The 13,234-nt window shown below is 44.4% G+C and overlaps 1 protein-coding gene across 1 annotated transcript in view; it reads right to left on the bottom strand.

Annotated features, from left to right (window-relative positions):
• LOC124802784 (DNA mismatch repair protein Msh6) overlaps positions 1–12,942 on the bottom strand; it is a 307,253-nt gene extending 294,311 nt beyond the window's left edge. Inside the window, exon 1 of the mRNA XM_047263784.1 lies at positions 12,726–12,942. Coding sequence (XP_047119740.1) covers positions 12,726–12,846 — 121 coding nt within the window. The 5' untranslated portion in view covers positions 12,847–12,942. The remainder of the gene's footprint in view (positions 1–12,725) is intronic.
• Between the last annotated feature and the right edge of the window lie 292 nt (positions 12,943–13,234).

Consider the following 13,234-nt stretch of genomic DNA (forward strand, 5'->3'; position numbering starts at 1 on the left):
ATTTGCGGCAGAGTTGCACTTCTGTCACGTGTAACGATTCTCTTCAGTCGTCGTCCATCCCGTTCTGGCACGATCTTTTTCCAACTGCAGTGATGTCAGATATCTGATGTTTTAGCAAATTCCTCATATTGACTGTAGACCCACGAAATGGTCATACGGGAAAATCCCCACTTTATCGCTACCTCTGAGATGCTGTGTCCCTATCGCTCATGCACCGATTGTAACACCAAGTTCAAACTCACTTAAATCTCCATAACCTACCATTGTAGCAGCTGTAACCAATCTAACAACTGCACCAGATACTTGATGCTTATATAGGCGTTGCCGACCACAGCGCCGTATTCTGTGTGTTTACATCTCTCTGTATTTGAATACGACCTGCCGGCACCAGTTTTTTTGGTACTTCAGTGTACATTCCCATTAGAATAATAAAACAATTAAGCTAGTTGTAAACACGGTTACTGCATCCCCCCCCCCCCCCCCAACCACAAAAAAAGAAATATTAATTTTATATTATATATACTTTCCATGTCTCATGAGCATGCTTCTCACTGACCTTTAAAACAATGTTATCTGGTGGTATGTATACTTCCCAAGGCACCTAAAAGACCCAAGAGATATTTCATTACAATAATTAAAAGCTATACCATATTTCATGACAAGCAAACTATAGCTGGTGCAGCAAACTACCACTATATTCCAGGAGTAGCCCCTCTTCTAACTATAACCTACTGCAGATCCCTCGAACAAAAAACCATGTCCACTTCTTGGAAAAAGGCACAGGCCATAGTGGAAGTGATCCACAAAACTACCACCCAATATCCTTGTAAAATCTTAGGACATGTTCTGAGCCCACACATAACAAGGTATTTTAACAGAATGACCTCGTCAATCGCAAACAGCATGGATTTCAGAAACACGGATCATGCGAAATCCAACTCACACTTTTCTCGCATGACATACTGAAAGCTTTGGATCAAGGCAATCAGGGAGATGCAGAGTTTCTTGTACCTACACTTTGAGCCGTGGGGGCATTTCCTTTCGAATTCCTGGCACCACTAGCTCGATATGCCATGTGTTGTCCCTCTGGTTTGAGGCCACTAAGAACTTTGCTTGAGGTCGTTGATGGGGGATGGGGCGTGTTGTGGCGTGGGGAGTGGTAATGGTCAAGGACAACGGTATGAGAGGTCCGACCAGCGAGTAAGGCAAGCACTTGCACAAGCATCTTGGGCACGAAGTCTGGTGAGTGGTTGCTGGGCGTATTTGTGGGCCGATCTGAATCCATGGCTGACTTTGAGTGCAGTCTTTGTGCATAGCCTGGCCAGCCAGCTCCACCAATGTGAGAGTAGAAGCCCACCAATGTGAGAGTAGAAGCCAGTTTCACTGGGCTGAGTTCTGGGCAAGCTTCAGGTTCAATTTGTGAACTCCAATTAAGTTTTGGATTTTGAGGTTTTAGCTGTTGTTATTGAAGGCCCGCCTGTTTTACATTTGGTAATTTTACTTAACTTAAGCTCTTATCATTGAAGGCATGTCTGATCTGCAGTGGAGGGACACCAGCCTCCATCAGTACGCTGGTTACCGGACTCGTCCTAAATACTCCTGTTGCTAATCGAACCCCACAGTGTTGCACAGGGTCGAGTAAATGCAATGCTGAAGGTGCTGCCAAACCAAAAACCATACTTCCATAGTCAATTCAGGATTGACAAGGGCTCTGTAGAGATGCAGCAGCTTACAGTGATCTGCACCCCAATTGGTGTTGCTCAGGCAATGGAGGGCATTGAGTTGCTGCCAGCACTTCTGCTTAAGCTGACAAATATTAGGGAGCCAAGTCAATCGAGCGCCGAAAACCAGCCTTAGGAATTGATGTGTCTCCACTACAGTGAGTGGATCGTCATTAAGGTAAAGTGCGCGTTCCGGATGAATGGTATGATGCCGACAGAAGTACACGACACACGACTTTGCGGCTGAAAACTGGAAGCCACGGGCTACAGCCCATGACTGCGCTTTGTGGATAGTTCCCTGGAGGTGCCGCTCAGCAACAACAGTACTGGAGCAGCAGTACGAAATGCAGAGGTCGTCTGCATACAGAGAAGGTGAAACAGAGAGCCCGATAGCTGCTGCTAGACTGTTAATGGCCACTAAAAATAGAGACACAATACAGAGCCCTGCAGGACTCCATTCTCCTGGATACGTATGGAACTATGGGGATCACCAACTTGGACACGGAAAGTACGGAGCGACAGGAAGTTTCGGATAAAAATCGCGAGTGGTCCCGGAGACCCCACTAATACAATGTGGCAAGGATATGATGTCGCCAAGTCGTGTCATATGCTTTAAGTAAGTCAAAAAACACGGCAATCAGGTGTTGTCTCCTGGAAAAGGCTGTTCGGATGGCAGACTCGATGGACACAAGATTATCAGTGGTAGAGCGACCCTGGTGGAAGCCGCTTTGACGTGGAGCCAGCAAGCCATGTGACTCCAGGACCAAACCCAACCGCCAACATACCACACGTTCCAGCAGCTTACAAAGAACGTTGGCGAGACTGATGGGCCGATAGCTATCCACATCAAGCGGGTTTTTACCGGGTTCGAGCAACGGAATGATGCTCTCAAGCCATTGCGAGGGAAAGCTGCCATCGCACCAGATCTGGTTCAAGATGACGAAGAGATGTCGTTTGTAGTCAAATGAGAGATGTTTAATCCTCTGGCTGTGCATGCGATCAGGACCAGGAGCTGTATCGGGGCAATGTGAAAGGGCACAAAGGAGCTCCCACTCCGTAAATGGGGGCGTTATAGGATTCACTGCAGCATGTAGTGAATGAGAGGACGATCCCTTCCAGCTGCCATTTGAGTGTACGAAAGGCTGGGGGGTAATTCTCCAATGCAGAGGATCGAACAAATCGCTCAATAAAGTGCTCGGCAATCACGGTTGCGTTGGTACATAACTCGCCATTTATAGCAACACCGAGGACAGCTGTTGGGGCCTGGTACGCGAAAAGACATTTGATCTTTGTCCAGACTTGGGAAGGTGACGTGTGGCACCCAATGCTGGAGACGTTTCTCTCCCAACACTCCTCCTTCCGTCGTTTGATAAGGTAACGAACATGGGCACGGAGCAGTTTAAAGGCTTTGAGGTGCTCCAGCGAAAGTTGCCGCTTATGCTGCTGTAGAGCTCGCCGACGCTCCTTAATTGCTACAGTGACTTCCGGTGACCACCAATGGACTGCCTTACGCCTCGGGAATTCTAAAGAGCGAGGGATCGCGTTTTCTGCCGCAGAAACAATTGTGCTAGTCACCTGCTCAACCATCACACAGATACATGGATGTTACTGTGTGTCACACGGATACATGGATGTTACTGTGTGGGGGGGATTCAACGGTGACAACAGAGGTGAAATTTCCCCATTCCATCTTGATCAAAGCCTATCTGGGCAGGCGTTTGCATACCTGATGCTGGCGCAATGACAGGAACATGGGGAAGTGGTCACTACCAAACAGGTTATCATGTGCTCTCCAGTGGATAGATGGGACAAGTCCCGGGCTGCAAATTGATAAATCAATGGCCGAGTAACTACCACATGCCACACTGAAATGTGTGGTGGCCCCAGTATTTAAGAGGCAGAGGTTGAATTGCGACAGTAAAGTTTCGACATCTCTGCCTCTGCCAGTAAGAATAATACCACCCCACAAGGGGTTACGGGTATTAAAATCTCCCGTAAGTAGGAAAGGTTTACGGAGTTGATCAATCACTACGGTTCCTGTAATATCCCTTATAGCCGTGGAGGGCAAGGGTCTGCATTGCTGGGAACCAAGTTTCCTGGAGGGCAATGCAGATAGCAGGTGTGAAGGTTAACACAGTTGCAATAGCTCAGCCAGGCGGTGGAAAAAACTGCCGCAATTCCACTGGAGGATGGCATCGTGAGACTGAGAAGGCATGGATCATTCAGTGAGGCAGTTTACGCCTCAGAGTCACCTGCTGCCATTGATTTATTGCCTGAGCAGTCTATATCCATTGTGTCTGAGGGTCTGGCTAGATCTAGGTCCTCAGCGGATGCCAAAATCTCCATCCCATCCTCAGCCACAGAGCTTGTATGTAACGGTGGTGTGGGTTCCACCGCAATTTCCTCGGTCTTAGGGGTTTTCGTTTTGTATTTCTCTTGCTGCTCCTTGGGTTTCCCTGGCTGGGAGGACTTCACTGGCTCTGTCTCCGGGACTGAGGATGAGTGTGAAGCCCTACAACCAGCTGCTTTTGGGCTCTTCAGCCATTGGCAGGTGTCGTCTTTCCCACTAGAAGAAACCTGGGAAGGGAGTGACCCAAGGGACCCCTCCCTATTGAGAGAGAAGCCGAAGAAGACTTATGTTTCTCCAGCTTAGAAGTGGGGGCGGATGTCCCCGATGGTTGAGGGGTGAGGGAGGGGGAGGTGTTGCTCCCGAAGTAGGTGGTGCAAGGGCAACAGGGAGGGAAATGACTCCCACCATCAAGGGGGCAGGTGCAGTTGGAGCTGATGGTGCCATAACTGTTGTAGGGGTGGCATAAGACGATGTCATACCCACAGGATGCAGGCGTTCAAATTTTCTCTTAGCCTCAGTGTAGGTCAGTCTGTCCAGGGCCTTGTACTCCATCATTTTCCTTTCTTTCTGGAGAATCCTGCAGTCAGGCGACCAAGGTGAATGGTGCTCTCCACAGTTGACACAGATGGGAGGCGAGGCACAAGGAGTATTGGGATGTGATGAGCATCCGCAATCTCGGCATGTGACGCTGGAAGGACAGCGGGAAGACATATGACCGAACTTCCAGCACATAAAGCACCATATCGAGGGAGGGATATAGGGCTTTACATCACATTGGTAGACCATCACCTTGACCTCCTCGGGCAATATCACCCTCAAAGGCCAAGATGAAGGCACCGGTGGCAACCTGATTATCCTTTGGAGCCCGGTGGACATGCCAGACGAAATGGACACCTCGCCACTCTAAATTGGCGCGCAGCTCATCGTCAGACTGGAAAAGAAGGTCCCTGTGAAACATGATACCCTGGACCATATTTAAGCTCTTATGGTCACAGAAACATCCACCAGCTTGTCATAAGTGAGTAACCCCCGTGACTGGGCAGCCCTCCACCTCCCCAAACTTGTCCTCTAAATGCTCAACAAAGAACTGAGGCTTTATCATCATGAAACATTCCCCATCAGCCCTCAAACATACATAGTACCGGGGCGAATAAGATCCGCTGCCATAATTAGCCTGACATTCCTCCCATGGTGTGGTCAGGGAGGGGAACGATTTGGGGTCGTACTTCTGTGCACTGAGTTGCGCTCGTGATCACTTAGAGAGGGCTGGTGTTTCATCACCAGCAAGAGATGATGGACTACGCTTCATTGCGTGTCATCCGCCCTTATGCCTCCCACTCCGACCAGGGGCCCTCCCCATGGGCACCACACAGCCACAAGAAAAAGGCCACCTGGCAGGATGGCCACTGCCGGGAGTCCCGATGCCCCAGGGGGATGTTCATCTACCCCTTGGCATACGTGAGGAGTTAACGGCGCAGGCATCAGCATAGCGACCCCTGTGTGGTCAGGGGGGCTACAAGCAACAGGGTACATGGCGGCCCCACCACAATGGACTGGCTACCGAGCTGGATATCAGGTGCAAAGAAGTCCACGTCGACACTGCATAGTGCATGGTGGAAAGCGCACCCAGGAAGGTGTCCTCACCCAAGAGATGGAGAATGGGGAGGACTGCAATGCGATGACGAGAAAGTGGACACGATGCACCTTGTAAGGCGCCCTTCCCCAACTGGCTTGCTGTTCGGGAAAATTTTGAAGAATGGAGGTCAAACCCTACAGGGGACCATCACATAAAGGCCGAAATATGTGAAACTCCTTTTAGTTGCCTTGTACGACAAGCAGGAATACCTCGGGGCCTATTCTAACCCCCGGACCCGCAGGGGGGTGACTTCTTGTCTAGAAGGTTGTAGATACGAAACTCATGAAAAATAGTAATTTTTTTTATATTTCTAAATCCAATCAAAAACCTACATTTTTATTCAGTTACCTGATACAAATGTATATTTTTAAATTTCTAGTACTTCACTGTATCGTTTTCATTATTGTACTGACTTTTTTTATTTGCCCTTATTTTTCCATCATTCTTTTTTTCATTTTAAATGTGCCAGTACTGTCTATAATCTATAACAAGTGCCAACCAGGACTGCACTTCGGTTGGTAAAACGGCAGTTCGTGTAGCCAAGTGTGAGGATAGTTTCAGGTTACCAACAAATGACAGTAAGAAATTGCAATTTGTTTTCCAGTGCTGAAACTGACATTTTTCTGTCTTGAGTTTGCTCATAGAGATTAGCTGTAACTGACATGAACAAAGCTGTTATGATTTTAGTTCGCCACAGACTTTTGGCTGCTGTTTTCTCGGATACACTGCACATCATGAGGTTGTGGGTTGGCTTCGGTCATGGCTTTAAATTCAGGGCTACAAAACATGTCTTGTGCCGCAGTTTAGTCACTTGTCACTTAAAATCAGTTGTCGACAGAGCATCTCTTCTCTCTGTTATACCTCATGGTAGCCGCTTCCAACATTGCTCCGCGTTGCACATTAACAGTGTTTGTTAAGTGACACACTGTGTGTGTGTGTGTGTGTGTGTCACTTATAACGAAGTGATAGCCGGCAGCCAATGTGACAACAATGTAGTCGCAAGTGATGGACATCAACTATCAAGTAATTTTAATCAGACTATAGTAAGTACTTCATATTAAACCATCAGATAAAAGCAACAAAAGTCAGACTGAGCATGTTTGTAGCAGAATACAATTGTTCTTTCAACATAATGGAACATTTACTGCAATTTGTTAACTCAGTTCATCCAGATAAAGAGATTTCAAAAAAAGTTACTTGGAGGTGGACAAAAGTGACATCCATCATGAAGAGTGTTACTGGCATTGACAGCTAACACAGGGTGTGACTAGAGACTAGAGAAAATACATTTCCTCTAACTGTGGATGAATCCACAGATATAAGCATCACAAAACAATTGTGTCTAGTCACACGTGTTAATGCAGGGGATATTATTGATACTTTTTATGAGCTTCTGCCTGTAAGTGATGGAACAGTATAACTCCGTTAGAAAATTGTTAGTTCATTGGCAGCAAACTGACATGTTGCAGCATTCGCCTGTACGGCCATCAACCCACATGGCACAATAACAACAGAAAACAGTTTTGCAGCAGTTCCACTAGGCGTCCCCAGCAGCATCACCAGGGGAGACATTTGTATCAGCGACCCAAGTGACTTAAAATAGTTCCTGCGACATCCTGCCATGCGACAGTATTTAGGCCCGCGCACCGCTGTCCAGAGAGAGTTCATGTCAAGCCAGAGCTACCGATGGACATCTACTCCACTATGACGCCGCCGCCAGCTGTCGACCGGCTGTCTCTTCGATGGACACCGCCTGGCCTCTGCAACTCCACAAAGTGTCCAGTCGCCATGGTTGAATGGTTCACAAACTTTGGCAGCACACTGACTAATATCACTGTGCATACACTAAAAGTTAACTTTTGTGGAACGTGGTTTCCCTGTCCAGTAGAAGAACATTGTAAAACATTAGTTTGTGGAAAACTCTACTAAGTATGGCACTGAGTTGTCGAACTCAGCTCGTCACTCATTTTAGAGTGTTAATTGTGTTTGGTTCATCAGATTAGACGAACATACTATCTTTTTTTCAAAAAAACTAATATCCCCTACAAAGAAAATTTACTGGGGTTTGCAGCAGACAAAGGTTCTACTACTATGGAAAAGAGAGAATCTTTTTACACTCCTCCAAGCTGATGTTCCAAACTCACGAGCTGTGACAATAAAGTAATGAGACTGATTTTCTTTGCAAGAAGTAGCAACCCCGCAGGCTTCCGTACGCACAATATCTTTGACCTTGGTCTATAAGCTACTTCTAGTCCAAGCGGCACATTGATGCAGCTTCTCAGTTGTGGGTTGTGCTGTAAGAAGTTAACATGTGTTTGTGTCTCTCCATCACTGAAATGGAACCGCATCATATTGCGCAACGGTATGCCATTTCTTTTTGCGCTAAATTGGGTGAAAACGCGACGAAAACTTACGGTAAGCTTCAGAAGGCTTTTGGAGAGGAGGTTATGTCAAGAGCTCAAGTTTTTTGTTTGCATAAAATGTTTAGTAGAGGCTGAACTAATGTTGAAGATGAAGTCTGCAGTGGACAATCGTCAACCTCACAGATGGATGTCAACTTGGCCAGGGTGCGTGAACTCGTACGATCTGATCGGAGATTATCCGTGAAAATGATTGCAGAAGAACTGAACATTAATTGAGAAACGGTTCGTCTAATAACAACTGAAGATCTTGGTATGAGAAAAATTTGTGCAAGAATCACGATAACATGCCATCCCATACTGCTCTGTCTGTGTAGCAATTTTTAACCTCAAAACAAATTTCAGTACTACCAAAATGGCGGTCAAGGGGCACAATTTTCAAACGACACAAGATGTCCAAAAAGCTGTGACAAGGGCCTTGGAGGATATTAAGGTGCGTTTACATTGCCATTTGTATCGGCACATGTATGAGATACATGTATATGTGACTTTGCGACATGTATCGCGACTTGTGTGAGTTGACAAGTATCAACCTCATACATGTATGAGCGTGCGTTTACACTGGTTGATATGTATCACTGTGCGATAGCTTTCGACGACGATTTGGAAGATTTCACATTTTTATGTGCTGGTACACTTGCTCTTTTGGAAGATGATAGGAAGAAAAGGCGGAGGAAGCATAGATGGTGGCAGAGAGAGTTTCTCGCGAATTAACGCTAAAGGATGGCGCATATTTTATAAATTATGTTAGGATGAGTATGGAGGATTTCCGCGGTTTGTTATCACTTGTGGCTCCTCTTGTGTCCAAAAGCAACACAAACTTTCGGGAAGCGATTCCACCAGAGGATCAGTTGGCAGTAACACTCCGTTTTTTGGCCACTGGGGATTCCTCTTGAAACGAAGATTTCATTACGAAACATTTGCATTGTCGCGCGTTTGCTAATGCCAACGTCTCACACACGATTGTCGGCATCCGTTGTCAACATTATCACGCGAGGCTGCCGGAATAATAGCAAAAAATTGATATACGTGCCAGATGCATGAAAAAATTATAGAATGTATTACATACTCTGATATATATAAAACTTTTACCTTCACTTCTTGGCATAAAACTTGCACAATAGCCTCACAAACACGAAGAATAATGTTGCATATGGCACTTTTTGATGTTCTATGCAGATACATTAACGTCGAAACGATAGTCGGCACCGCCAAAACTCAAACAGCCGCCAAAGAGCCTGGTACTATGCATGCGCTAATCATCAAAATAAGCGGCAGGCGACAAGACGACAGGAAAGGATAGTACTGCGCATGCGCGAGTTCTTCAAATGTCGCTCATACATGTCGCGTATATGGCCAAAAAGCGATATACAAAATGTATACGCGACATGTATGAGCTCGAGGGTCCGCATACAAGTTCCGTGAACTTTTGTATGTCAAATTGACATGTCGCTCATACATGTCGCGATACATGTATCCCAGTGTAAACGTACCTTTACAGAAGGTGAGTTCCAGAAATGTTACCATCAATGGCAGAAGTGCTGGAAAAAGTGTGTGGAATCAGAAGGGAACTACTCTGATGGAGACAACACTAAACTTGACTAAAACGGTAAGTAACATTTTTTTTTCCCACATCAGGCTCATTACTTATTGTCGCACATCATATATGTCATGAGGTGCATTTACCATTCATTTAACCTGTGCCTCTTATGTAATCTGCACCAGGTAGTGAAAGCATTGATAAAAAAAAAATATTTGTTCAATTCTTAAACTGTAATAAATAATATGTAAATAAATAATATTAGTTACCAATTTTGCGTTCTTGTCATGACTAAATAAGGTTAAATGACAGCTACGATTCGTCTCCATTGCAATTCCTTACAGAATTCTATTTTTTTTTTCCTTTTTTTTTAGGGTTTTTGTCCACTTCTTTCACTCCAACATTGTTGGCAACACTGGCTCACCCTCATTAGTATAATAGTTTATGTATATAGAGATGAAGATTGGTCTTATTACACTTCCCTGGGGCATTCCTATGACTACCTTTGTCTCTGACGAATACCCGCCATCCAGGACAATAAGTCCACTACTGGGTTTCCCAACTTAAAAAAAGTCTTTAAACCTCACACATATCTGAGAACCTAATCCATTTTATATGACCTTCGTTAACGGACTGCAATGTGACACTGTGCCAAATCCTTTCAGCAAATTTAGGAATATGGAATATACCTGTTCTCCTTCATTTCTTGTTTGCAGCATATTGTGCAAGAAAAAGGCACACATGAAATTTATTCGCAGTCGTGGATACGGACAACTATCAGCTGTATAATGGAATGATGACAATGACCAGGATTTAAACCCAGATTTTCAGTTTATCGTGAGTGGTCGTCTTGCCATTTGGCTAACTGAGCATGACTCACAGCCAGAACCAAGTTTTCATATGTTGTCAACTGTTCTGCTGGACACCTTACAGTGGTTTGCAGAATGTAGAATGGCCAGTGACAAAAAATTTCCTGCCTTAATCTTGTCATTGGAAATTTGTTGTAAGTTACAGTGACACATTAGTTTTGGAGAGCAAGGATTCACTGCTATTACAATAAACCACAAGCAAAACTTGGGAAATGCCTCCACATTCAGTAACGGGGATGTTATTCCCCAGTCATCATTAATCTATTTATGAAATCTTCAATTATCCCTCTTTCTCCGAAGCGCTCTACAGGTCTTTACTATCAAGAGCCATAATTTCTCTGCACTATGTTCTCATTAAATGATGGATGATCCTTTAACAGTTTCAAGTTAACAAGGGATGAAACCTGTTGAACAGTTCCATTACCAAGTTCCTAAAATTATTGCCACAGTCTTGAAAAATTAAAACAGAAGGACAATTTCTCAAGCGTGCCTTCTCTCAATGTAAATAGTCTGTTTCATACACCTGTGTCTCATCTTGTCAGCTTGGAATTATGTTTTTTGAGTGTGGTCAACATCCATTCTGCTACAAGGGTATTGTACAGAATGTCTCCTACAGAGCATGCGACAACTAAGTACCAGTAAATCCATTTAACTACGCACAGCAACATTTACTTTATGTTGGCAGGAAGCTGCTACACAGTGTGAGATGGAGGGAACAGCTGCAAATCCCCTTCATTTTCTACCACTGTTGCCATTGCCGGAGATGATGTATGAAGACATGTAGTGCCTCCTGGCTTGAATTAGAACCTGAGCGATCGGAAATTTTGAGGTACAGAACTTGGCCATGCACAGTATGTCTTAGCACTCCCAGTGGAGTTTCTTTTAACATTTAGCTGATGCTTACACACTAATTAAACAAACTTTGAATGAACACGAAACACCACAGCTCTTTAACTCTTCTCTCACTCTTCCAGTAACCCAGCTCCAAAAGACTGTGAATGTTAATGTGGACTATAAACATCAATAGAGCAAATGACTGCCACAGCTAAATGACATGGCTAAAAACTAACCTTTTTGTTTTTGTCGCTAGCTTGTAACATATAGGCCTATCCCTCAATAAGGAAAAACACAACTCCCTTCTTGCATATACATATGTCAATAAAGCCTCACCTCTTCGTCATTCCCATCCTTGCCCTCGGCTCTACCTTGTTCTCATCTACCATGTCACACATCCTATTCTACACTCTCTCTGTGCCCGTGTCCGTGTGTGTGTGTGTGGGGGGGGGGGGGGAGTAGTACTATTCAATTAAAATGGTTGCCAATTTATTTAAAATTACAAAAGTTTAAAACAGCATGACAACATATACTGAAAATAGTCACCTATTATATATACATGAGCATAAGCTTTGGTAATGGGTAACAATAAGAAATTGTTTTGAGGGCTTTCCTGGTCTCTAGAAACATAACACCACCCTGTGCTCCACTATCTGCAGTCCTCTGGATCTCATGAATGAATTGCCTATCCAGTAAACAAATGTAACGTGCGTTAGTGAACATTCTACATAGAACCACAATTCCCGCATTAAAAGACTATCGTTACACAAAGTAATAAACAGCAGAAATTAACATGAGTAATGTAACTTATGTTATTTTTTCCGGAACCATTTCACTAACGAAACAGCATCGATAACACTGTCAACTAAGATTCCAATTAGGCCTACTTTAAGAGTAAAACAAATCCTATTTACTAACAAAAACCAAAAATAAATTTGCCTTTTACGTTCAATTGTAAAAATTATGAAGACACATAACACGATTTAACAACTTCCCTAAAGTAACATAGGATTCCATGCTATACAAAGCATTGAACCTGGAGGCAATTCTCTTACGAGGTACAGGATGGACTGTTAATACTCAATAACAATGGGATAGATTATACACATACTGCCTGCTCCCGAGATCTTATGGTTCATTAATATATGTCACTCGATTAGTATACACACAGTAACCAACAGCTGAGCGCAATGACAATGTTCGAATACGCTCAACTGAACGATTCACGTGCAAACCATAAAGAGAATCAAAAGTAAATCGCGACGCGACGCGACGCGACCCCCCCCCCCAACACTCACTGACTCACCTCACTCTTTTCATTAGGGTATCAGTAGTACTATAACTCAACTACTTACCTCTACTCCGCTTCCCATCTGCTCCATTTACTTTGTGTTCGGCACTACACGGGTTTTGCCCTGTTGATTTCCGTTTACTTGGCTGCCCGAAATAAGAAAACAACGTATTCTTCTGTGACATATCTCACCCTGTCGTGTTCACACTTTGTCACCGCATAAACAATATTGCCGCCAAAATTCGCCCACATGCGCTCGAAGCAGTATTTTGTTCTCTTTGGCATCATGTGAACACAGACAATCAGTATGAAAACAAAGCGCATTGAAAACAAGTTCTGCCATCTAGCGTCAAGGCGGGTAAGACCATGCAAATAAATTAACGCCACTTAGCAGTGACGAAGTTCAAATGGAGCGTAAAGATTTTTCAACAAAGGAAACAAACACTCTCATTTTGAATAAAATAAATATTTATTGATTAAGTGCAGGTTACATAGGTTGTTGTTGTTGTTGTGATCTTCAATCCTGAGACTGGTTTGATGCAGCTCTCCATGCTACACTATCCTGTGCAACCT

Source organism: Schistocerca piceifrons, chromosome 6 (assembly GCF_021461385.2).
Source record: "Schistocerca piceifrons isolate TAMUIC-IGC-003096 chromosome 6, iqSchPice1.1, whole genome shotgun sequence".
Lineage (NCBI taxonomy): Eukaryota > Metazoa > Arthropoda > Insecta > Orthoptera > Acrididae > Schistocerca > Schistocerca piceifrons.